The sequence below is a fragment of the Oncorhynchus kisutch genome, linkage group LG4 (genome assembly GCF_002021735.2).
Source record: "Oncorhynchus kisutch isolate 150728-3 linkage group LG4, Okis_V2, whole genome shotgun sequence".
NCBI classification, from domain to species: domain Eukaryota; kingdom Metazoa; phylum Chordata; class Actinopteri; order Salmoniformes; family Salmonidae; genus Oncorhynchus; species Oncorhynchus kisutch.
This window is the reverse complement of record NC_034177.2, coordinates 70,668,057-70,695,791: the sequence shown is the minus strand read 5'-3', so window position 1 is coordinate 70,695,791 and position 27,735 is coordinate 70,668,057. Positions and strand designations below refer to the sequence as shown.

General features: G+C 41.9%; 1 protein-coding gene across 1 annotated transcript in view; it reads right to left on the bottom strand.

Annotated features, from left to right (window-relative positions):
• Window positions 1–339: 339 nt before the first annotated feature.
• The window catches only part of pcsk2 (proprotein convertase subtilisin/kexin type 2), a 73,105-nt gene continuing 45,709 nt past the window's right edge, over window positions 340–27,735 (bottom strand). Inside the window, exons 9-12 of the mRNA XM_020481790.2 lie at window positions 24,484–24,699; window positions 22,588–22,688; window positions 20,331–20,558; window positions 340–1,534 (exon numbers count right to left, since the gene is read on the bottom strand). Coding sequence (XP_020337379.1) covers window positions 1,048–1,534; window positions 20,331–20,558; window positions 22,588–22,688; window positions 24,484–24,699 — 1,032 coding nt within the window. The 3' untranslated portion in view covers window positions 340–1,047. The remainder of the gene's footprint in view (window positions 1,535–20,330; window positions 20,559–22,587; window positions 22,689–24,483; window positions 24,700–27,735) is intronic.

Sequence of the window (27,735 nt, the reverse complement as noted above, 5' to 3'; positions counted from 1 at the left end):
GAGACAAAAGTAAGACAAAAAGGGGAGAGAAAGAAAAGCTAATAGTGTTTTATACGATATAGTCTCTTTACACAGTGTGTGATCTAAATGTCCCTGTGCTTTGTGCTCTCGAGTTAACAGATAAGGGCTTCCCATTGCCGCATAGGCTTCAGTTGACTGGCAATGAACATTGTAAGGCAAAATGACTTACCTTAAAAAGTGGAATTGGAATACAGAGGCACGTACGCAGGTTCTGACCTCTATCTCTCTGCTGGTCTTATTTCTCATCCCTATTCAAATGACAAAGGACTGAAGACATGTCTGCTACCTGAATGTGCATTGCCGAGTGAGGCAAATCACTTTAACAAACAGCTGAATAGATTTATTATGGTATACTTTTTTAGGTGCACAGGCGTCAATATTAATCACACGTTCCTTGTCTTGTTTATATAGAAACAGTTGCTTGTCACAAAAATATAAACAGAAAGAAGTATCACTGCTCTGATTGCAAGATATTCAACTTTAAGAATGACACAGAAAATCGTTTACAGTCACAAACTGTACAATAGTTGTTTTACCAGAGGTGGAGGAGCGGGGAAATGCAATAACACCATATAGTGGATATATTCTGTTTATATACATTTTAGTAAAGTGTAAAAAACATAGACAGAAAGCAAGATGGGATCTTTTAGTTTTCTCTATAGAACAGATTATTTGAAGGTTACACTTTTATCATAATCGGATTACAAGAAACATCTATCGAAAGTGGAGGGCTAATATAAACACAGAAAAACAAACAGCAGAGGAAAGGGGGGAGGGGAGAGAAGGAGAGAAAGTCAATGAGAGAGGAGAGAAAGGAGGGAGGAGAGAAAGTGTGAGAGAGGGCAAGAGAGGGAGAGAAAGTTATTTGGTGAGAGAAAGGGAAAGTGAGAGAAAGATAGGAGAGAAGAGAGAGGGGGTGAGAGAAAGATAGGAGAGATGAGAGAGGGGGAGTGAGAGAAAGAAATAGAGAGAGAGAGTGGCCCGGCATGCTGACCTGACCAGACGGTGTTTAGTTAGCTACGTCAGCTAGTTTTTACTCAGCAGGGTCTTCAGGCTCCTCTCCACCGCCTCGTCTAGCTCTTCCTCCAACTCCTCCTTTTTGGACATGGCTAATTTGGACTGGTAGTCACGCACTATCTGGTCTATGTAAGGAGCACTTTGTGTTCCGTGCAGCATGAGGGTCCACTCCTTCAGGACACCCCTCTGTGGCTCGTTTCCCTGGAAGCCCACCTCCAGGACCCAGGTCCCGCGGGGGTCCTCTCCCCAGGTTTGGGTAGTCATGAAGGGCCACTTGTCGAAGCCCACCTTGGAATCGTCGTCCCGGGGCCGGCGGCTTAGTAGGATGGACTTGGTGCCCATGGGGGAGGTCATGTTGATGTTGAGGTCACCACGGCGACTGCCATTGACGGTGATCACGGCCTGAACATGCTCCAGGTAGCGGACAAAGTTGTCCTTCCCCTGGCAGGAGTCAGTGGAGATGGCCAGGATCAGCTTGTCACCCGACTGGATCTTACTGCAGGGAGAGAGGGTTGGAGGAGAAAGGAGAGAGAAAGATTAGGAAGGTGAAGGCAGAAGAAGAGTCAAGAGAGACCCAAAGGGAAATAAGAAAGTGATAAAAGTAGGACAATGATAAGGGATGACAGAAAGAGAGATGGAACGAGGGATTAACAAGACTCGTGAAAGGGTGACAGAAGACGAAAGTTCGGAAAGGGAGGGTCAGAGAATGAGAGAAACACCGGAAAATGGAGAAAGGAAAAACAGGACAGAAATAAATAAAAAGGAAGATGGAGGTAGCAAAAAAAGAGGCTAATATAAAGATGTATTAAGGAAGAGAGAGGAGAGAGAGAGAAAAATAGCAACATTATCAGTATTCTGGTCAGCTCCTTGAGAAAGCTGGTGTCCCTGTATCTAATTCAATCTGAGATTTAGCCTGGGGGTGCAGAATATTTACCATAGCCCAGTCGGTCTAGTTCTGTCTACGCCTCCACCCTCAAATATCCTGCTATTACCTGACCTACTTAGCATGGACCCAGTAGACCCTGATACAGCACTGGTGGTGCCTCAAATCCTGATCCCGCACGGCAACACAACAAAGACAGAAACAGCGTTTTCTTTGCCATTCAATTATTAGAATAAACCGAAGCGTGCAGGTTTTTTGGTTAGACTTAGACTCATATCTTACCTTCCTGCGACCACTATCTTAGCTGCCAATCGTTATTACAGATTGAGATTCACTTGATACATCAAAATAAAGCATTTATACGTAATTTTGATGTAATTGTATGAATTTAAATACTATGGCTAGTACCTGAAATAACTCATGCATTTCAAAATGCTTTGAGGATGTTTGTCTCAAGGACACATCACTGTTTGTGTCCAATAAAATACCATCGAAAACACCATTAGCCTTGCCCAGAGAGACCGGCTGAAAAATACACCAATATTCTAGCCCTTTTTGAATAAGCAAGAACTGTTTAAAAATATTAATGACTAGTGTTGAATATTGAATGGAGGAGAATGAGAAAGTGTGTAGCACAGTAGAACTCCATGGAGTCGCCCTGAGGCCAGCCACAGGCACTAGGACCACCCTAGAAAGAACAATACTATGACAGAGCCTGTCTCCTATTGCCTACCATGTAGTTCTAACAGATATTAATAAATGGATGGATAAACAATCTAGGTCCATTTCAGAAATCTGCCAATCATCTTCATGATATGTAATTCAGAATAATATGTCATGTCATGAAAGCTCATGCCATTTATTCTTACTATGCTATGTAATGTTTAGGATTAAACAAGACTTGTGGTTTATTTTCCTTTCAAATATTGAACTTGCATCCTACTATTGAACTTGTATTTCAAAAGGAACATTGATTATAACAAGAAAAGGACAGAATAACATTTACATAAACTAAATGTCACTCTATTCAACAGTTTTTTTCTCCATCTTGCCCAAAGCAACAGGCTCTACTACACAATCACGCCCACAGCATTTCACTGTTCACTCCAGGATTACAAGGGCCTACAGTAGCTAGCAAACTAGCCAATGTTAGCTTGGGTGCTTGGCTGCCGTTGTAAGGCCAGAACGCTCAAATCAACCCTACTCCTCGGCCCGAACGTCCAGTGTGCGCTCCGAGAGCGAAACGACGGACAATCTGACAACACTGAATTTATGAGTGCGCCATATTTCTATTCCCTCTTCATGGAATAGAAACACCATAATATTAATCAAATTAAGTAAGTACCAGTCAAACGTTTGGACATACCTACTCATTCCAGGATTTGTCTATATTTTTACTATTTTCTACATTGTAGAATAATAGTGAAGACATCACAACTATGAAATAACACCGGTCTCCCGCGTGCCCCGCATTCTGTAGTACAGACATGGCCTGCTCTCCCTTATGTAAGGAATTAGGCCCTTTCCCATGTTTACCACAGTATGTATTGTAGACTGTACAGTAGCCTAATAAACAAATAAGCACATTTTGTTAATAAATAATGATAAACAAATACTCTTTCAAAATACAGATGTTGATTTAGTTATGGATCCATAACAAATTACTATGGGAATAAATATCACTGAATTGCAGAAATATTGGAACAAAGCTGTCTAATGACGGAAAACCATTTAGAATCCTCCAATCCTGTAGCCTACTCCCGACCTTCACATTGTACAGCGCCATATTTTCCATTCCATCCTAACGGAAACCCTGAGGGTTTCATTTTTCGTTTTTCTCTGAATAGAAACACCATAATATTAATCAAATGAATTAAGCCAAATTTCTTAAAATCAATCCCATGTACTATGTTAGTACAACAAAAGGTTTTAAATTCTCTGGTAATGCCAATACGGAATACTATGAAATGCTTCTCAAAGATGCCCTCTGGTGGTCAAACTAGCAGTAACAGAAAAAATGGCTGAAAATCACATGACGGGCCACAGAATGCTGCGGCAGCACGCAAAGTCTGCCACAGTATGACGCAACTTTTAAAGGAGGAACCACTATAGCAACCCAAAGTCATATTGGACCACCTAAGAATTATATTATCTTCCTTCCTATTCAACTCATGGCAGAGAGCTGGTGCAGGGAGATTGCCTTGTCCAGATTGAGGGTCCCAAGCCAAAGCCTTGGAGCAGGGATGTTCTGTTGCTATTCTCTGGCACAGAGAACCCTGCTGGCACACACAGGAACCCTGCTGACTCCTTGCTTTGTGGTGAGACGGTGAGGGTGTTAAGAGCTCACTCGGGCAGGGGTGGACCACTGGGTAGCTAGAAAGATGGGGAAGCTGAGCTGAGGAGAGGACGATGGGGGTAAAGTGGACCTAATGGCATTATTAGAGTCAGGGGCCCATTACAGCTCTCTCAGATTAGCACAGCACACAAGAGAGAAGGACAGAGAGAGAGAGAGAGAGAGAGGGGGGGGGGGGGGGGGAAGAGAAAGAAAGAAGGAGAGGTATGTTCTGGGAAGCACATTGGTTAGAATATTATCCTGAGCAGAGAGGTGTGCTGAGGTCTGATGGTGAGGTGGTTAAATTAGTGGTAATTTAGTGGGTCAATGGGATTCAGTACAATACACTGTCATGTGGTTTCATTGAAAACCAGATGTAGTCTGTTACGGCTCTGACCTACAGTTAACTTCTTTGGGACTGGGGAGCAGTATTGAGTAGCTTGGATAAAAAGGTGCCCAGAGTAATCTGCCTGCTACTCAGGCCCAAAAGCTAGAATATGCATATAATTAGGATTTGGATAGAAAACACTCTGAAGTTTCTAAACCTGTTTGAATGATGTCTGTGAGTATAACAGAACTCATATGGCAGGCAAAAAACTCCAACCCGGAAGTGGGAAATCTGAGGTTTGTAGTTTTTCAAGTCATTGCCTATCGAATATACAGTGTCTATGGGGTCATATTGCACTTCCTAATGCTTCCACTAGATGTCAACAGTCTTGTCTTTAGAACCTTGTTTAAGGCTTCTACTATGAAGGAGGAGAGAAAGCGAGCTGTTTCAACCAGGTGTCTGGCAGAAGGCCATGAGCTGATCACGCGCGTGCCCGTGAGAGGTAGCTGTGTTCCATTGCATTTCTAAAGACTTCTCCGGTTGGAACATTATTGAAAATTTATGTTAAAAACATCCTAAAGATTGATTCTATACATCGTCTGACATGTTTCTATGAACTGTAATATAACTTTTTGGACATTTCGTCTGAACAAGTGATCACGCATTATGCATTTGGATTACTGCGCTACATGCGTGAACAAAAAGGAGGTATTTGGACATAAATTATGGACTTTATCGAACAAAACAAAAATGTATTGTGGAACTGGGATTCCTGGGAGTGCATTCCGATCAAGATCATCAAATGTAAGTGAATATTTACAACGCTATTTCTGACTTTTCTGACACCTCTCCTTTGGAAAATGGCTGGATGTTTTTCTGTGACTAGCGCTGACCTAACATAATCGCAAGGTGTGCTTTCGCCGTAAAGCCATTTTGAAATCTGACACAGCGGTTGTATTAAGGAGAAGTTTGTCTATATTTCCATGCATAACACTTGTATATTTTATCAATGTTTATTATGAGTATTTCTGTAATTTGATATGGCACTCTGCACTTTCACCGGATGTTTGTTTGAGTCAATGCATTTCTGATCATAACACACCAAATTCAAATGAGGATTTTGGACATAAAGATTAACTTTATAGAACGAAACACACATTTATTGTGTAACATGAAGTCCTGTGAGTGCCATCTGATGAAGATCATCAAAGGTTAGTGATTAATTTAATCGCTATTTCTGATTTTTGTGAGCCCTCTCCTTGGCTGGAAAATGGCTGTATGGTTTTCTGTGACTAGGTGGTGAACTAACATAATCATTTGGTGTACTTTTGCTGTAAAGGCTATTTGAAATCGGACACTGTGGCTGGATTTACAAGAAGTTTATCTTTAAAATGGTGTAAAATACTTGTATGTTTGAGCAATTTTAATTATGTGATTTCTGTTGTTTTGAATTTGTCGCCCTGCAATTCCACTGGCTGTTGGCGAGGTGGGATGCTACCGTCCCACATATCCCAGAGAAGTTAATGAGTTTTAACAGTGAATTAGTTGAGAGCTTTTCTTGTTTTCTGATAATTCATATGATAGATTATCAACAATACCTTCAAAACTGTTTTTCAAAGATGTTATCATAGATAATAATAAATACATTATATGTGTAGATTCATACATGTTTTGTATTCCAATATACAGTACCTTTACAATAGAAATACAAATGAATTGAAAGTTAATGTTTAAGGCCACTATGTAATATGTAGATGCTTTGATGTAACTGTATCCTGTAGATCCATAACCCAGAATACATTTCAGCCAGGTGGCCCAGCTGGGAAGTTAATGAGTCGAACTGTGAACCTCATTGGTGGCCTCTGTCCGCCACCAAAATGTCACCGGATCACATCACATCCTGAGACAGGAGGGATATTGCATTCTGCACTGATATGACAGTATCTATCATTGAAAAGCAGAATGTGTGTATGTGTGTGTGTCTGTCTGTGCATGTGTGTGCACGAGTACATAATATGTGTTGCTCTGTGTGTGTCTGGGCTCATGAATGTGTGCAGAAATCAATTTGTCGCCAAAATGATTTTCCTGAACAGCAGGTGCAGCAATCTCATCAGATAATGTATGAGAATAATGACTCCCCTATGGTCATAAACCCCACCACTAGTGCTTCCCACACCTCATCACAGCAACGTCACACTTCCTCACTTCCTCGTTGTCTCCATGCTGCTGTGCTGTTTGATGCGTCTTGGTTACCTGCAAACTTTTCATTTTTTACATTTTTTTATAAACGTTTAATCCAAACTTTTTGTTTTTTCCTCGCTTCACTTTTTTCATTCAACTTTTTCACCCGAACACTTTAGTACCTGGATACCAACAATCAAACCAGGCAACCAAGAGCTCCAATCATATAACGCTCTCTATAGAACTATTTCCAGCATGTGAATGTGACTACAGTTGTTGGCCAGGACATGCTGTAATTGTATGTTTTGTGTTCCCCACGACTATAGACACTGGGGACACGCCCAACACGGCTGTGAGAGGCTACACCAAACGCTACCACGCAGCCGGACCGGTGCGTAGCAAGGAACAGCCGGCGTCCTGCCACTGACAACCGACGTAGCATCACCTGGCCCCCTGCGCTTCTCTCTCGCTCTTCACATTCAACGAGAAACCGACAACAACATAGTTGTGCGAGGCACAATGAAGCGTTGGTACGAGACAGGTATTATAGCGAAGCCGGGAAATGTTTCTTCCCTTTGATTGTTGCCGTTCAGCAGTGAAAACTCCTTTGAATCTGCTGGGGACCCATGTGCTATTATGTGTATAATCTGCGACATGTTCGTAGTTGTCACGGGTAAAATGTATTGAACTTGATGCAGCTAAAGAAAGGATTATTACTCTTCATGAAAAAATAAAACCTTTAACCAAGCACCTTGAACTGAATAAGGATTCTATGAGACTATCGGCATCTTTAAATGCTTCCAATCAAAACATCCAAGAGGATCATAATGGGACCATCCTAGATTATGATCAATTTCCCACACTGCACCCCTCTACTAACTTGAACCAGAAAATGACTGCTCATTGTTCGACTCCAGGTGAGCGTAAATGGATGCGTGTCGAAACCAGAAAGAAATAGAATAATCGTTCTCGGCGTGCCTGCCTTCTTACCCAGCATCCGGACTTAAGACTTTCAAATCGCTTAGAGCCCCTGTACCAGCTGTCTTCTGCCGTGGACTTAGATGCTTCATGGCTGTGGATGCCCCTCCAGCAACCTCCCCCTGTCCTAGTCAATCAATTGTCTGGGCACAGCCTGGTCCACCTTGGCCCCCCTCCGCTAGGTTGTGCTCTCTTGATGCCTTTGGCTGTTGTGGCCTGCACGCAGCTGGCGTCTCAGCAGCTCTCTTCTCAGGGGAGTTCTGTTACTCTGGCCTCGCAATCTGCTTTGAGACACGTTAGAGGCCGGATCATTCTGGCGATTGTGATAGGAGTTTAATTGTGAGGCATATATCTGTACCTGGGGCAAATACTTGGTGTTTTCCTGGGGGAAAAGTTCAGGATATCACCAGGTTGCTTCCCGAGACTGTGCGTCAGTCACCCGGGACTGATACTGTCATGGTTCATGTGTGCTTGAATGACATTATGAAGGGCAGCTCTGAACAGCTGAAGATGGATTTAAAATAACTGATTGGGCGACTCCTTGACACCAACAAGATGACGCCGATAGAGATGGTAGCTTTGCTTCAAGTCCTTAGGAAACTGTGCAGCATTTTGTTTTTTGTATGTATTATTTCTTACATTGTTAGCCCATAAAACCTTAAGTGTTATTACATACAGCCGGGAATAATTATTGGATATCAGAGAGATGTCAACTTTGCCAGCACAACCAGTACTACAACCATGAATACGACTTTCCCAAAGCGGATCCTTTGCCTGCACCTCCCAGGGCATTTGAACTGATTCCAGAGGCCGACCCAAAACAACGCCGTCGAAGGAGGAGAGGATGAGCGGATGAGCGTACACCACGCACAGCTTCCGAGTATATTACACGCTAATGTCCAGTCCCTAGTTAACAAAGTCAACAAAATTAGGGCAAGAGTTGCTTTCCAAAGACATACCCGAGATTGTAACATACTCTGTTTCACGGAGAACATGCTGTCAGAGTCCGTTCAGCCAACGGGATTTTCAGTGCATCGTGCCAACAGGAACAAACATCTCTCTGGTAAGAAGAAGGGTGGGGGTGTATGTTTCATGATTAATGACTCATGGTGTAATTGTAGCGACATACAATAACTCAAGTCCTTTGTTCACCTGGAATTCCTCACAATCAAATGCTGACAGTATTATCTCCCAAGGGAACTCTCCTCGGTTATCGTCACAGCCGTGTATATCCCCCCGCAAGCGGATGCCAAGACGGCCATCAAGTAACTTCACTGGACTTTATGCAAACTGGAAACCATATATCCTAAGGCTGCATTTATTGTAGCTGGGGATTTTATTAACAAAACTAATATGAGAACAAGGCTACCTAAATTCTATCAGCATATTGATTGCAGTACATGAGCGAGTAACACACTCGACCACTGCTACTCCAAATTCCGCGATGCATACAAGGCCCTTCCCTGCCCTCCTTTTGGCAAATCTGACCATGACTCCTTCTTGTTGCTCCCCTCCTATAGGCAGAAACCAAAACAGGAAGTGCCCGTACTTAGGTATATCCAATGCTGGTCTGACCATTCGGATTCCACCCTTCAAGATTGCTTTGATCACGTGGACTGGGATATGTTCCAGTTAGCCTCAGACAATAACATAGACATATACGCTGACTCTGTGAGCGAGTTTATAAGGAAGTGTATAGGAGGTGTTGTACCCACTGTGACTATTAAAACCTTCTCTAACCAGAAAATGTGGATTGATGGCAGCATTTGCGCAAAACTGAAAGCACGTACCACTGCATTTAATCATGTCAAGGCGACTGGAAACATGAACGAATACAAACATTGTAGTTATTCCCTCCGGAAGGCAATCAAGCAAGGAAAGCGTCAGTATAGAGACAAAGTGGAGTTGCAAATCAACGGCTCAAACATGAGACGTATGTGTCAGAGTCTACAGACAATCATGGATTACAAAAAGAAAATCAGCCCCGTTGCGGACTTCGACGTCTTGCTCCCAGACAAATTAAACAACGTCGTTGTGCATTTTGAGGACAATACAGTTCCACCGACACGGCCCGCTACCAAAGGCTGTGGGCTCTCCTCTGTGGCCGACCTGAGTAAAATACTTAACTTCTTGACGCAACCCATTAGCGGGATAATTGTCAACAACCACTGAATTGCAGAGCACCACATTCAAATAATATTACTAAAAATATTTTAGATTCATGAAATCACAAGTGCAATATAACAAAACACAGCTTAGCTTTTTGTTAATCCACCTGTCGTGTCAGATTTTGAAAATATGCTTTACAGCGAAAGTAATCCAAGCGTTTGTGTAAATTTATCGATCACTCGACAAAACATTATGAACACCTAGCATTAAAGTAGCTTGGTCACGAAAATCAGAAAAGCAATAATATGAATCGCTTACCTTTCATGATCTTCGGATGTTTTCACTCACGAGAGCTTTTTGGCGCGTTGTGTTCAGAAATCTGCGGTCACGACAACGCAGACGAAAATTCCAAATAGTATCCGTAATGTCCACAGAAAAATTTCAAATGTTTTTTATAATCAATCCTCAGGTTATTTTTAAAATATATAATTGATAAAACACTGCTCAAAAAAATTAAGGGAACACTTAAGCAACACAATGTAACTCCAAGTCAATCACACTTCTGTGAAATCAAACTGTCCACTTAGGAAGCAACACTGATTGACAATAAATGTCACATGCTGTTGTGCAAATGAAATAGACAACAGGTGGAAATTATAGGCAATTAGCAAGACACCCCCAATAAAGGAGTGGTTCTGCAGGTGGTGACCACAGACCACTTCTCAGTTCCTATGCTTCCTGGCTGATGTTTTGGTCACTTTTGAATGCTGGCGGTGCTTTCACTCTAGTGGTAGCATGAGACGGAGTCTACAACCCACACAAGTGGCTCAGGTAGTGCAGCTCTTGCTGTGTTTGCTGTGTCTGTCAGCGTAGTGTCCAGAGCATGGAGGCACTACCAGGAGACAGGCCAGCACATCAGGAGACGTGGAGGAGGCCGTAGGAGGGCAACAACCCAGCAGCAGGATCGCTACCTCCGCCTTTGTGCAAGGAGGACCAGGAGGAGCACTGCCAGAGCCCTGCAAAATGACCTCCAGCAGGCCACAAATGTGCATGTGTCTGCTCAAACGGTCAGAAACAGACTCCATGAGGGTGGTATGAGGGCCCGACGTCCACAGGTGTGGGTTGTGCTTACAGCCCAACACCGTGCAGGATGTTTGGCATTTGCCAGAGAACACCAAGATTGGCAAATTCGCCACTGGCGCACTGTTCTTCACAGATGAAAGCAGGTTCACACTGAGCACATGACAGACGTGACAGAGTCTGGAGATGCCGTGGAGAACGTTCTGCTGCCTGCAACATCCTCCAGCATGACCGGTTTGGAGGTGGGTCAGTCATGGTGTGACTTGTTTTAACCTCTAATGACTCCCCATCCCGCATGAGGGAGCGTAATCATCGACTGACACTAATTAGCATAACGCAACGGACGTAAATATTCCTAGAAAATATTCCTATTCATTAAAATCACAAGTGAAATATATTGAGACACAGCTTAGCCTTTTGTTAATCACCCTGTCATCTCAGCGCTTTAAAAACATGAGGCACTTCCGGATTGGGTTTTTCTCAGGCTTTCGCCTGCAATATCAGTTCTGTTATACTTCACAGACAATATTTTTACAGTTTTACAGTTTTGGAAACTTTAGAGTGTTTTCTATCCTAAGCTGTCAATTACATGCATATTCTAGCATCTTGTCCTGACAAAATATCCCGTTTACTACGGGAACGTTATTTTTCCAAAAATGAAAATACTGCCCCCTAGTCACAAAATGTTTTAAGGACATTACATCAAAGTTGGATCAGCCTGTAATGTGGTTTTCAACTTTAATTTTGAGTGTGACTCCAAATCCAGACCTCCATGGGTTGATACATTTGATTTCCATTGATCATTTTTGTGTGATTTTGTTGTCAGCACATTCAACTATGTAAAGAAAAAAGTATGTAATAAGAATATTTCATTCATTCAGATCTAGGATGTGTTATTTTAGTGTTCCCTTTATTTTTTTGAGCAGTGTATATCAACCGGCACTGTCTCTTTTTCAGTAGGAGAGGGAGAGTCAATGGCTGCCCCACTGTGTTGCGCAAGCAAAACTCATACGAACACCAGGCTATACACTACGCGATGTTATCTTTCTCGCTCATTTTTCCAAATAAAAGCCTGAAACTATGTCTAAAGACTGTTTACACCTTGAGGAAGTGATAGGAAAAGGAATCTGGTTGATATCCCTTTAAATGGAGCGAAGGCAGGCTATGGAACATGGAGCTTTCAAAATAGAAGGCACTTCTTGGTTTGATTTTCCTCAGGTTTTTGTCTGTTATACTCACAGACAATATTTTGACAGTTTTGGAAACTTTAGAGTGTTTCTATCCTAATCTGTCGATTATATGCATATTCTAGTTTATGGGCCTGAGAAATCGGCTGTTTACTTTAGGAACATTATTTTTCCAAACATAAAAATAGTGCCCCTAGCTGAAAGAGGTTAAACGTGTTAACCCCGCAAGGCTGTCGGCTCAGACGGCATCCCTAGCCGCGTCCTCAGAGCGTGCGCAGACCAGCTGGCTGGTGTGTGTATGGACATATTCAATCAATTCCTATCCCAGTCTGCTATCTGACCAAATTATGAAAGACAAGCATTGTAATTTTAAAAGTAAGTGTGGAAGAAGTGAAAAAATGATTGTTGTCTATCACCAATGAAAAGCCACTGGGGTCTGACAATTTGGATGGAAAATTACTGAAAATAATAGCGGACGATATTGCCATTACTATTTGCTATATCTTCAATTTAAGTCTACTAGAAAGTGTGTGCTCTCAGGCCTGGAGGGAAGTAAAAGTTATATCCGTACCTACAGATAGTAAATCCCCCTTTAATGGCTCAAATAGACAACCAATAGACAACCCTTAGTAAACTTTTGGAAAAAATTGTGTTTGACCAGAAACAATGCTATTTTGCAGTAAACAAGTTGACAACAAACTTTCAGAATGTTTACAGGGAAGGACATTCAACAAGCACAGCACTTACACAAATGACTGATGATTGGCTGAGAGAAATTGATGATAAATGGATTGTGGGGGCTGTTCAGTTAGACTTCAGAGTGGCTTTTGACATTATCGATCATAGTCTGTTGCTGGAAAAACATATTTGATCAAGCTTTATACCCCCTGCTATGTTAACTGTCTAACAGAACACGGAGGGTGTTCTTTAAGGAAATCCTCTCCAACAAAATCTCGGTAGAATCAGGAATTCCCTCTCTAGGCCCCTTACTTTTTTCAGTCTATACTAATCTTTGAGTAAAGCCTGTGTGTCTATGTATGCGGATGATTCAACACTATACACGTCAGCTACTACAGTCGACTGAAATTACTGCAACACTTAACGAAGAGCTGCAGTTACTTTCAGACTGGGTGGCAAGGAATGAGTTAGTCTTAACCTTTCAGTGTGGGTTCGAAATATCTCTAACCGTAGCTCTTGCTTGAGTTTTTTCATGCGTGTGATGTTAGAATGCTCTCACTGTTCCAAAATGTGATCGTTACGCAATAGGACAGTTACCCGTGCTGCCCTCAAACCAAGGCACGCTGCCTGCTAATTATCAATAGGCTATGTTTCAATTAGTCAATTTCAAATTATTTTCTAACAAGTTTTATTTTAGAACAACAGTTTGAATTGAGGTGTGTTCCGCCTCCTCGTTAATTCGCATAAGACGTTGGCCATTTCACTCTTGCGGACAATTTATGTTTGAGGCACTACTGAGCCAGACAAACTTCTCTCTTCAATATGAGTCCAAGCACTTCCCCAGTGTTTCCCCAGATCAAGTATGAAGAAATTGCAGATCTCTAGTCAGAACAGGCCTTGCAAAAACGTTTTCCCCCAGCACATTTTCTGACTGGAGCCCGCATTGCCTTCATGGTTGTTTGTCTTACAAATTGGACTTTGGACATGTGTGCGTTCCTACCAAAGTAAGTGGCTTATTTTCAGTATAGCGTGTTGTCATTTCTGCTGTAGTACACCGTATGTATGTATGGATCATAATTGATTTACTGTTTTATTAACATTTTCAAGTACTGGTGACAAATCATGCATTCCGATTCTTGAATAGATTGTAATGGACACATATGATGTTTGTAAAATACTTGAATGCTGTACTGATTATGATGAGCTAATGCTAAGCTATTTGCCGGCTATTTGTGGTGCCATGTTTCTTGACATCATACAATGCATTCTCTTTGTCATATAAGTGTCCGTCAGACCAAAGATGTTATAACAAGGGATAGTTCACTTGACTGACTTATGGTGCTTTCAAGACAACTGTGAAATGGGAAAAATACGAGGTAAAATCATGACGTCAATGATCTTCAATTCGAAAATTCGGAGCTTTAGAAAGAGGCCCGAGCTCCCCAGTTTGAATTCCAAGTTGGATGACCATTCAAAACGATTTTTCCCAGTCGGAGCTCGTTTTTTCCAGAGTTCCCAGTTGTAACTTTGGTACCTCAGGGTTGCCAGTTGTAACTTTGGTACCTCAGGGTTGCCAGTTGTAACTTTGGTACCTCAGGGTTGCCAGTTGTAACTTTGGTACCTCAGGGTTCCCAGTTGTAACTTTGGTACCTCAGGGTTGCCAGTTGTAACTTTGGTACCTCAGGGTTGCCAGTTGTAACTTTGGTACCTCAGGGTTGCCAGTTGTAACTTTGGTACCTCAGGGTTGCCAGTTGTAACTTTGGTACCTCAGGGTTGCCAGTTGTAACTTTGGTACCTCAGGGTTGCCAGTTGTAACTTTGGTACCTCAGGGTTGCCAGTTGTAACTTTGGTACCTCAGGGTTGCCAGTTGTAACTTTGGTACCTCAGGGTTGCCAGTTGTAACTTTGGTACCTCAGGGTTGCCAGTTGTAACTTTGGTACCTCAGGGTTGCCAGTTGTAACTTTGGTACCTCAGGGTTGCCAGTTGTAACTTTGGTACCTCAGGGTTGCCAGTTGTAACTTTGGTACCTCAGGGTTGCCAGTTGTAACTTTGGTACCTCAGGGTTGCCAGCTCAGACGTTTATTTTTATTTAGCGTATAAACTTATACTGTTTGCCCCCCATTTATTGATAAATCCCCAATCATAGTAATATTTCCTGCATCATATCCCCCCACGATATCTTCCCCCATTTCTACCCCCCAAGGACTTGAAACCCCCACACCAAATTAAATTAACCCCCACCACAAACCGCCCTAAAATGGTTTCATCCCTGTTTTGTTTCGAGCATTGCTTAGGGTAGACAGTACGCCTGTATTTGATGTGATGATCTGTGAGGTGAAAACCTTTTATTTGCTTTGTGATTTTATAGTACATTGACGATTTGTAATATGCTGAAAGTGGCTAAACTAAGTTCATATTTTTCAGGCAATGAGCACAGCCATCTTTGACTTTGTTTATTTACGTCTTATAGTGAATGGCATTCTGGGATTAGGGAGTTTTCGCTTGTCAAATGTAAACAAACATGGGTGCCATCATAAAGAATTTAGCTGCTGTTAGCTTAGCTGACACATGTTTATTTTCTAAACAACATTATATTAGTATCTTGTGCTTACCAGAGATGTGGTACATTGTAAACAAGTCTAGCTGTTAGGTCGCTAACTTATGTTTAGTTTTTTTGTCAGTGCCGCCTGTTATTTAGACTGGTTTATGGAATGAGTTTGGCTGTGGATGTGTTCTGTGTGATGCTTGGATAATGAAGTTCGCATTTATCTTTTACAATAAAAGGTCAAATTGAGGAATAGAGTTTAAGACCTTTATTTTCCATCAGTACAAAAAAATATTCAGATGCTGTTCAGACAACAACGTTGTTCAGACGCGTTTGTTGTGTCATACGTTCTGTTGCTACTGTTCCAATCACGTATTTGAGATCGTACGCTGCAGGGAACACTCAACAACGATCACAAATACGTGATTGTACGCATCAAATGGTTAAATATTTCTAAAACTAAAAGCACTGTATCATTCGCTAAACTCTAAACTTCAACTAAATATTGTAATGAATAATGTGGAAATTGAGCATGTTTAGAAGAATAAACTGCTTGGAGTAACCATGGATTATAAACTGTCATGGTCAAAACATATTGATACAACAGTAGCTAGGATGGGGAGGAGTCATGTCTATAATATAGCGCTGCTCTGCATTCTTAACAGCACTATCAACAAGGCAGGTCCTACACATCCTAGTTTTGTCTCACCTGGACTACTGTTCAGTCATGTGGTCAGGTGTCACAAAGAGGGACTTAGCAAAATTTAAATGGGCTCAGAACAGGGCAGCACGGCTGGCCCTTGGAGGTACACAGAGAGCTAACATTAATAATATGCATAATATGAATATTATGTCAATATCATCCTGCCTCAAAGTAGATAGAATCCATCACTACTTACTTGTATTTGTGAGAGGTATCGACATGTTGAATACACCCATGCATACCCCACAAGACATGCCACCAGAGGTCTCTTCAGTCCCCAAGTCCCCAGAACAGACTATGGGAGGTGCACAGTAACTACATAGATCCATGACTACATGGAACTCTATTCCACATCAAGCAACACATGCAAGCATTAAAATTAGATTAATATAAACAGATACAAATACACCTTCTGGAACAGTGGGGACTGTGAAGCAAAACAAACACACTATAACCTACGAATTATACACACACGTACACATGGATTTTGTGTTTTAGATATGTGGTAGTAGAGTAGGGGCCTGAGGGCACACACTTAATATGTTGTGAAATTTGTTGTAATGTTTTTTAAATTATATAACTTCCTTAATTTTGGCAGCAGCTAATGGGGATCCATAATAAATACAAATTCAAATACACAGAGGGGAGAGGAGAATAGAGGAGAGAAGAGGTATCTGAAATGAGACACCAGGCGAGATTGTAAAACCCAAACCCAGCTGAGCCGAGGACACTACAACAGCAGGACTGATAATCAGAAGTTCTGACCCAGATAGCCGGACCAAAACGCACACAGCAGTCAGTGATGTTAAGTAGTGGTGTGTGTGTGTCTGTGTGTGTGCTTGCGTGCGTGCAAGCATCTGTGTGTGTGATGTGACATTCTCCATTATCATAGGGGCTATCCAGTCCTGATGCTCTGTATTATAATTCATTCACTGTCACAATGGGGACTGCTGCACTTTGATGTAGCACTGGTACTAGATGGAGTCCTGGTTGTACTGCGCTGCAGTGCTGATTCAGAGGGGTTGGGTTAAATGCGGAAGACACATTTCAGTTGAATGCATTCAGTTGTACAACTGACTAGGTACCCCCCTTTCCCTCTACCTCATATCAGCCCAAAATAACGTTCTTATCAAAGACCCTCTGCATTTCAAACGATGGCCATGCCACTGTACTTGACTCAAACAACCCACATATGAATGATGTGTGTATGTGTGCGTGCGTGCATGTGTGTGTGTCTACATGTGTGAGGGCAGACTCTCTTTGTGTCATCTCTCTGTGCTTATTTAACAAAAGACTCCACTATGCAAGTAACGGGTGCATATGTAAATTCAGTCTTGCCATCTCGGGGTGTTGAGCACTCTTGTCTGAGTGTGCCAGAGTGCAGAATAACTGATGAATTTACAAGCGCACAACACCCGTTGAATATGGCCGGTGTCGGCAAAAAAAACGTAATTAAATTGTTGCCAGCAGCACAGTTACAGCCACCAATGCTCTGGATAACATGAAAACTGCCTAACTAGCTCTGCTAGTGAGAGTAAAATGGTCAGTGGTGTGTTCTCTCAACTGCAGAGTCTAATTTACAGTAGCTATTACAGCAACAAAAACACCATGCAATTGTTTGAGGATAGTGCACAACAACAAGCCACTTTTATCAAGGCAACTGGTTTGATACATTCACCTCTGACAGTACATTCAGTAATGTTGCTCTGATTTGTCATCCTGGGGTTCCCAGAGATACAATGTAGCGTAGCTTTGTTTAATAAAATCCATTTTTATACCGTAACACGATCCATGTTGTATAGAGCGTTTCCTATGAATTCCGACTCTTTCAACATGCAACAAAACAATCTATGAAATCTAAATGGCTAAACTTTGTTTCACCCAGTCAAGTTCAGTTTCTGTGTAATCCTCAGACACTCTAGAAGGCAACCAAACTTTGTTTCATCATTCCACATTACGTATTGGCTACACAACACGTCTATTAGCTCACGAAGGACAGACATCATTACGCACCAATGAGACGGGCGGTGGTCACTTGATTGACAGTCTCTTGGTTCAATGACCACCTATCATTTTGAAACATAGCTAGCTAGATAGCCAATGAGCGGGGCTTTACATGGGTATGTGATGTCCCTTTGTAGGACTAACGGCCATTGACTTATGGCTGCGCGCAATGCGATTAATTCAGTTCACGTTGCGCAGCACACGCTTTCTTCTACAAAGTTTTCTCAAAACTTAAAAAGTACAACATTGCTACTAAGAGTATAAACGCTGAATCGAACTTCAAGTATACACATTTGGATGAGATTATTGTAGAAATTGACCGGGAGAGCGACATGAGGAGTCCTGCGCGCAAGAAAGATTGGAAGGAGAAGGTAACCTTACTTTTTTATATCGGTAAGTAAAATAAGTTTTTGCTTCTCGTGCTAATCCATTTTTTAAAAATGGTTTCATATTTATGTAAGATATTTGTATTTGATTTCTATATATGTTTATATAATATATAGACCTGAGGCATACAATATATTAGAATAGTCTATGCATCTTATTGCCTATTGATCCACATATTTCATTATAGTGATTGTGTTCCCCATACTCTATATAATATATGTTTATAGATATGTGTTGTGTATTTGATGTATTGATGCAGTGCTCACCCCCTGCTAAAATAAAAAAATAAAGGTTAAATAAAATAAGTAATAGAAAACTTGTGTTCTAACAGAATTGTTCAATAGTGGTAGGGAGTAAGATGACTTGTGGGAGCCAACTTCCAACACCACATTCAAGTCCATCCCCCACTCATTCAAATGGAGGAACTGTCTTCTCCAGTCTGACCCCTCTGCTCTCTCTAGCTCCACACCCACCCCACCCGGCCATCTAGAGGTATGAGTACCTTTTTTGTAGCGAAGCTAATGATCCATCATGTATCACATTCCTGGGAGTATGTAAAGTTAAATGTTTTATTACCATAATATTTTTTGTATATTCTCTATAGTTATGTACTTGGGAATGTATCAGTTGACCAATTCGGCCACTTGGGTACATTTGGGCAAACTCATGAGGGACACCTGGGAGACTTGATACAAAATATTATGTAGAGCAGTCATTCTTGAATGTATCAGTCTGAAACTTTGCACACACAATGCCACCCTCTTGTGGACAACATCTAAAGTAGATTCCTAGGTCAATGTATGGCCTTTCTTTTGCATTTCAAAGATGATGCAAAAAAACTAACAAAAAACAAGTTTACCAGATCTAATGTGCTATATACTCCTACATTAATTTCACATTTTCACAAACTTAAGTGTTTCCTTTCAAATAGTACCAAGAATATGCATATCCTTGCTTCAGGTCCTGAGCTACTGGCATTTAGATTTGGGTATGTCCTACTTCAGGCCTGCTGTGTAAAAGCAGCCTCCTCTACACTGGACTTAAAGGCTGTCATTACAGGAGCTTAGATACACACCTTATCTTCACACACACACCAGCGACTGACTCTGCCATGACTGGGCTCCTCTGAGACACACACACACACACACACTCTGGTTGCCATTCTGCTGTGTTGCCATGGCCGTCCCAACTGTGGACCACAGATTAGGAAGGAAAATGAGAGGGGTGATATCTATTGAAAGGTCAGCATAGGAAGATGTGGGCAGTCACACACACACATGTATGCACACACACAGACACACACACACACTGACCTCGCCCCCAGACACACACATAGAATCCACCTTCACACCCACAGACAGTCATGACGTCCCTCCACGCCTGTTACTCGGTCTTATTGACAGGGTTGCTAGGGCAAGCTGTGCCAAGCGATGTGTTGGGGTCTAATTATAGTGTGTGTGTGTGTGGGTGCTTGTGAGCCTCACGCAGGGAGACACTGGAGGACATAAGTCCAAAGCTCTGGAAACAGGCTGATGCAGAGGGTACAGTGAATGAGAAAGTGAGGGGGAGTGAGAGAGGGAGGTAAGGGGAGACCAAGGGCAGACATGCAGTTGTAACAGGTAGGTATGGATCATATCACTGAGGCTATCACCCCACAGCACAGACCAGATAAACCCACTGTAATCAGCATCAAAGCACTTTGTAACACACAGGCCTATTCTACAGACAGATAGAGGTAACAATTTGAGTCTAACTGCAGATGAACCCACAGTCAGGTATTGGAGCAGACTTAGCTAAATACAAACAAACCTATCAAAACAAACTAACATCTTAGTACTAATTCTAGTTTCAGCCTGGTCGGTAATTTGCTAAGTCTGAAGAGAACCCAGTCACTTACTGAACATCCTGCAATGATCCAGCCACGCAGTGAAAACGCTCAGGGACGGTCTTCCACTCCTTGGCCATCTTGACCATGCCGCCAGCGTCCAGCACACCGTAACCAAACAGGTGGTTGAACTCCAGGCCCACGCCGTTCCTCCGCCACTGGTGCACCTCATCATGAAGCTGGTTCCTCTTGGAGGTCAGCACAGACAGATGCTGCATGTCCCTCCATGTCAGGTTGGGGCTGTGGGGTGAGGAGGGGAGAGTTAGATGTGTGTACCAGGTGGACACAGGTGTCTGATCAGGGATCATGGTTATAATATACGTGCTCAACACTACAGTACTTCACAGACAGGGACAGTAGATGATAACATGTTAATGAATCTATTCTATTCACCTTGACAAGCAAGCTATCAAAACCACCCATCTACAGCACAGCACAGCACAGCACAGTACAGGAAAGTATCAGATGGAGTGGAGCGGCAGGGTAGCCTAGTGGTTAGCGCGCTAGACTAGTTACTGAAAGGATGCAAGATCGAATCCCCGAGCTGACAAGGTAAAAATCTGTCATTCTGCCCCTTAACAAGGCAGTTAACCCACTGTTCCTAGGCCGTCATTGAAAATAAGAATTTGTTCTTAATTGATTTGCCTAGTTAAATAAAGATAAAATCCAGCAAATCATGTGCTAGATCTCCTTCTAAGTCACAAAGTAAGGGAAATGATCAACACATCCAATAGAAGAGACTGAATGGATTCTGGTGCATTTTGTCATAAAAGTGATGAATGGAATGAAGGTCTGATCTCTTGATACACTTTGATGATAACGCCTCAGATGTGTGAACATTAAAGGGTCTGCTTTGAGACGGCTGGCCGCACGTCTCTACTGCTTATCTCTACTGTGGAACAACAGCTTTATTCTGTGCTGACTCACTGAATCCTGACACCACACAGTCCAAGTGTGTTTGGCCAGTAAAAAGGGTCTCGGCACTCACTAACACACACCAGCTTTATACCTCTAGCCAGTGCTAGCATCCGCTGCCCCTGACACTAACATCATTATTGTGTATTAAGCAAACAGCTTCTCTTTACACAGTCCTGGTCTGTGCCATTGGCTAATGGCATAGAGAACAAAAACACCAGCCCTTTATATGGCAAAAGGGCTGTCTGAGTTAAAAGGATTGAAAACGATTGGGGACAGTGGGTGAAACCTGTCTAGAAACCCTTGTACTTGCATCTTGTACGTGAGATAGAATGTTCAGAATATACTACTTTTATATAGTTTTTGGGTCTTCCGGGAGCAGCTGGAGCCTGGCCTAGCTCTGGTCTGAGGCAGGACTTCACTTTACATGCTCCCATACTATCTAAAGTAACTATGAAGTCAAATTTATTATATTATTCAGATCAAATGTGCCATTTGACTTCATTAGCATATGTTTTACATTTTCGAGACCATAAGGACCAAATTAAGATTAAGTTTTCACATCAGCAGTGAATTCATGATGTATGAAATGAAAGACTTGTAAATGTTGCTGTTGCCACAGTGTAATCTTTGTTGAACATAATAAAACCCCAAAACAAAACGTTGCATTATTAATTATGGATTTTATCATCGTCTAAATGGGCTGAGGTATTTGTACGGTTCACTGGGCAACATCGTGACATACGCGTCCCGGCTGGCTATGCTGAGAGAACACTTCACCATCATCTTACATCACCAGCTAGCGCTGAGTTGCTCTGGTTCATGTATATGGGCCATTTGGTAATTCATAAAACATGAACGTGCACTTTGGGCCAAATCTACAATAGAAACCTTGTGTTTCAGCCATGTAACGAGGTATAAAGAACACACGCCGGGCCAAATATGATTTGTATCCCTGGCACGAACACAGAGACTTAGTAATAACTGGGCAAGACAACAAACAACTCCCTTTTATTCATGGAGTAGGTCTGTTGGCCTAATGGTAGCTTTGTTTAATAAATGATTCTGTGAAGAGGGAAGATATGAAGTGTTCTGGAGAGAAGGATAGAAACGGAGGGGGGAGAGTGAGAGAGAATATGGGAGAGAAAGACAGTGAAGGGAATAGGTCGTATGTAATGAGACAGCCAAGGTTTCAGTCAGTGTGGAGCTGAAGTTATGAAACACATCTTGTCCATGTTAACAGAGTTAGAACAGCCATATTCTCCTCTGATTGTAAGACCTTCAGGCACTGACCAGTAATGTGTGTATGTGTGTGTGTGCGTGTGTGTGTGTGCGTGTGTGTGTGTGTGCATACTTAGCCTCCAATGCCAAGGCAAACACTCCGGCTGCTTCAGGAGCTGCTGCTGATGTTCCAGAGTGGCGCAGGGTGCAGTTTCCATACAGGTCCGTGGTGGCCTGGTATAACACAACCATGGAAGACTGTAATCATATCAGTGGAATAACAACATTCAATGAGAGGAGTGGAGTGGAAAGTGGAGAAGAGAAGAATTCAGAAATGCAAATGATTCAGTAAACATGTGATTCATAATGTGTAATTTAATTACAGATAATGAGAGATAATATACAATTAGTCAGAGAGAGAGAGAGAAGCACACGAGGGAATTCCTGTCTCTCCCAACCGTCATTGGCTTCCTGGTGAAAGTCAAAATACCAAATACAGTTCTCATATTGGAGAAAGACATCTCTTGAAAATCAATACACTGAGAGGGGGATTTATTTGTCAGAATATTCTCTATGATTGAATAGCCTTGACTGAACACAATCAAATGAAATTGTATTTATATAGTGCTTTCTTAAAAAGTTGCCTACGAATTACAGAACAACAAAACAACGGAAGAACAAGCTACCGTGGGGCAAAGTGGCAAGAGAAAACTCAAAAGAGTGAGTGAAACAGATTAGTATGACCAGAATGACTGTAGTATGACCATCAAGGTCAGATGGTATTTTCTCTCTCTCTCTCTCTCTCTCTCTCTCTCTCTCTCTCTCTCTCTCTCTCTCTCTCTCTCTCTCTCTCTCTCTCTCTCTCTCTCTCTCTCTCTCTCTTTCTCTTTCTCTTTCTCTTTCTCTTTCTCTTTCTCTTTCTCTTTCTCGCAGAGCATTTATCTAAGGCACAGATGATTCACACATTGTCTTGTGATAACTGCCCGGTGACACAATTCCCCAGATAAATAGTGAAATAACAACAAAGCAGACAGTTGTAGCCCATGTGTCTCTGCTAAGTTATTGTCCCAATCCTCTACTCTGATGACAGATATGAAACAGTCACAGGGTTGTTGAGCAACTGGCTTGTCTTCTAGACCCACAGATCATTTCAGGGACAGAGTTTGTTCTCGATATATATTCTATGTATTCAAAAATGAACAATAACCTGAACAAATCCCAGACCACATACAATCTACAAATGGGGAACAATAGTAAAATATACTGTGTCTTGTCTACATCTTCCTTATAGTAAAATCCTATTTTATCCTTGTATGTCCTGTTTGACAGTAAGCAGAGATGAAAAGGGTTTAACAATCTCCCTCCTTCCAGTCCTCTTTTCTATCTTCTTTCATTATCCATGAAAACTAGACCATGAGGAGACATTAAATCGGGGACCACTAGATTGTGAGCTGTCTATCTCATTGCCTGATACTTCGAGGACCCCAGATGTTCTTTGTTACACTGTGTTAGAAAGTGGGATGTATAACTAATCACACATCTGCCCCCTCAATCTCCACCTGATATGTCACACCCCCAGTGAAACCACAGGCTTATAACCTCCCCTGTCTCATCCCAGAGCTTTTCTTCTGCTGAATGGGCTGACATACGTTGAAATAAGGAATAGATTGAGTGCCGTGTTTCCATCTCTGGGGATTGTTCAAATGAAAGAGAATAGAACAATCCCTCAATCAATCACAGAGAAAGAGTGCATACAACTAGGGATAGGTATTCAGTCTTCAGTGAATAGTTAATGTCTCGTAACGACACAGAACAATGGAAAGTTGGCTGAAAAGACCACGTCATTATGCAACCTTGTCTTTGTAGGGTTGGATTCAGGGATAGAAATCATACAAATCTGAGCACTCAGTGTACTCAATGTACTCAGACTGAGGATAACAATGAGATGAACTTGGTCAACCACACACACATGCTCTCTTTTTCTTTTTCTCTCTTTATCTGTCATTCACACTCTTTCACACACACTCACCACGCCAGCTTCAGGGTTCCTCTTGCGCCCATTGCTGAAGGTGGATGCGAGGGTGGAGGAGCAGCTCTCGTCGTACAGAGCCGTACGACCATCGTTGATTGCTGAGTTGATGGAGATGGTCCACATGCTGGAGGCGTAACCGTCACAGTTACAGTCGTCATAGCTACCGCCATCTCCAGATGCCCACACGTAGATACTGCCTTTCCCTCCTCGGCCCTACGAGACAACACATCAACTGACTTCAGCATGTGTGATAGTGGTAGAAACAGTGGTAGTGGTAGTGGAAGCAGTACATTAGCAGTAGTGCTGTAGTAGTAAAACTAGTCACATTATTGTACAATGTTCCAACAATGATCATAAAAACTGCTAATAATGATGACTACAATCATGCTATACTGAAAAAAGATATAAACGCAACATGCAACAATTTCAAAGATTTTACTGAGTTACAATTCCTAGAAGGATATCAGTCAATAGAAATAAATAAATGAGTCCATAATCTATGGATTTCACATCGCTGGGCAGGGGTGCAGCCATGGGTTGGCCTGGGAGGACATAGGCCCACCCACTTGGGAGCCAGCCCCAGCCAATCAGAATGAGTTTTTCTCAAAGGGCTTAAATTACAGACAGAAAAACTTCTCAGCCCCACGTGGTCTGTGGTTGTGAGGCCGGTTGGACGTACTGCCAAATTCTCTAAAACTGACATGGTAGAGAAATTAACATTAAATTATCTGGCAACAGCTCTGTTGGACATTCCTGCAGTCAGCATGCCAATTGCACGCTCCCTCAAAACTGTGGCATTGGGTTGTGTGACAAAACTGCACATTTTAGAGTGGCCTTTTATTGTCCCCAGCACAAGGTGCACCTGTGAAATGATCATGCTGTTTAATCAGCTTCTTGATATGCGACACCTGTCAGGTGGATAGATTATCTTGGCAAAGGAGAAATGCTCACTAACAGGGATGTAAATACATTTGTGCCCAAAATTTGAGAGAAATAACCTTTTCGTGCATATGGCAAAAAAATATATATTTTATTTCTGCTCATGAAACATGGGACCAACACTTTACATGTTGCGTTTATATTTTTGCTCAGTATAATTAAACACTGACTATCCCTACAACTGCTACTATGACTATTACCACTGCTACTATTATCAAATAATACAGCAAAAAATGTGCAATTGCTTATTTGTTTATTTGGATCCCATTAGCTTTTAAACAAGCAGAGCTACTCTTCCTGTTGTCCACAAAAATCACAATACATGACAAGTAACAAAACACTGATACACTGATAGACAAGAAAAGTCACACAAATTTAAAATAAAACAATATACAAACAATGAAACCAAAAAAGTATACAAACAATACAACTAAATCATAGTGTGTGTGTTAGAGTGTGTCTGTGTGTGCGTGTGTTTGTGACCCCCCCTCACAGTCCCCTCCATTCCATGAGTTGTTTTTTAATCCGTTTCTTAAAGGTTATTTTGCTGTTTGCTTGAGTAATTGGGGATGGAACCCCTGGTGGCATGTCTTGTCGTGTCCTGTATGTATGGGTGTCTGGGCTGAATGTTATTTGATTATGCCGACAATCTGGAAATTTCATCACAGTATTATTTCTCATAAAAACTCAAAGAGAAGTTCATCTCTTGTCAACCTTCAACCAAAAAAGACTGGCATGCATGTTGTTGATGTTAGTTCTGTATGTGCAGTGTGAATGAACATTTTATGTTTGTGCTTTCCAATAACCAATTCGACTGGGTTCATGCAAGTGACTGATTGATCGTGCCTGGGAGGAATCCTCACTATCAGTACAAGCAATTTGGCAGTACGTCCAGAACATTGTTTTGAGAACGGAACGGGATATCTCAGTTTTAAGGTCTCAGCTTTGAGAGAAGAAGCCTCGTTAGGTATTGGTCGGTCACATGCATGATCCAAAAGTTCATTTTGAATGAAGAATGAATACTGTAAATCATGCAAATATAACTTGTCTGCGTAAGCAGTTTATAAGAGAACTAATGGGACTGCCCCGACGGAGCTCCCGACCAACGTGTAATATGGTGCATTAAGTTTGTTGGAACCTCTCCAGATTACTGTCAATAAAGAATGATTCATTTAATATTGACTTCAGGTGTCCCTGGTGGTCATTTCCACGACAGCAGTTAAGGGAAAGGTGTGCTGCTCTGTTTTGAGACAGTTGCAGCTTTGCTATGTCTTTCTTTGCTGTACTTGGCCATATTACCGGACAGTAATTCATAGTTTTTTTTCTCTCGCTTTGGTACTATTTTCACAAGTATGTGGTAAAATTTCACAACAATTAGTACAAAACTCAAAACAGATCATCAAAATTCTGTTTTTTTTCTAAACGTTAAGCACAGCACACAACATCCTACAGTAACTTTTTCAGCAAACCTAATCAGTGTTTCATCTAGAAATAACTTTCATACAAAGTAATTGCCTTTCACAATGCAATGCTCACAATACTTTTCATATGATTCGCTTCTCATTTGTTTAAATACATTTGACTGTCACTTAATCCAACTGTGCCTAATGGTTGGTTAATCAATTAACTGTTTGGTAAACCTATAGATTTTAAACTGCTGTGTCTACTATAAATGGAAATTGAGAACTATAGAAATAAAATGTGTGTTTGTAAAGTATAAACATCTAAATTACATGTATGATAGATGATTACCATACATAATGACTACTTGTTATTGCTAATTGACTTGCTAAGCACAATGGGTCATCATATAAAAGGGTGTGTGTGAACACTTGCAATGTCTTTCAACATGGAGCAGGATAGAAGGAATAAATCAAAAAGATCGTGGACAAGTGGCCCATCAAACAGGTGGGCATGGGCCCCATCAAAGAGGTGAAAGAGGTGGGCATGGGCCCCGTGGACATTTTTGAATCAATGGTTGTCTGGTGGAGGATCATCACCGATCCTCCACCAAATTCCACAGTGGGTGCGAGACCTAGAGAGGCCTACAAGACACAGTGTCTCACAGCCACTGTGAAATGTGGTGGAGGATCGGTGATGATCTGGGGGGGTGCTTCAGCGTGGCTGGAATGGGGGCAGATTTGTCTTTGTAAAGGACGCATGAATCAAGCCACGTACAAGGTTGTCCTGGAAGAAAACTTGCTTCCTTCTGCTCTGACAATGTTACCCAACTCTGAGGATTGGGTTTTCCAGCAGGACAATGCTCCATGCCACACAGCCAGGTCAATCAAGGTGTGAATGGAGGACCAC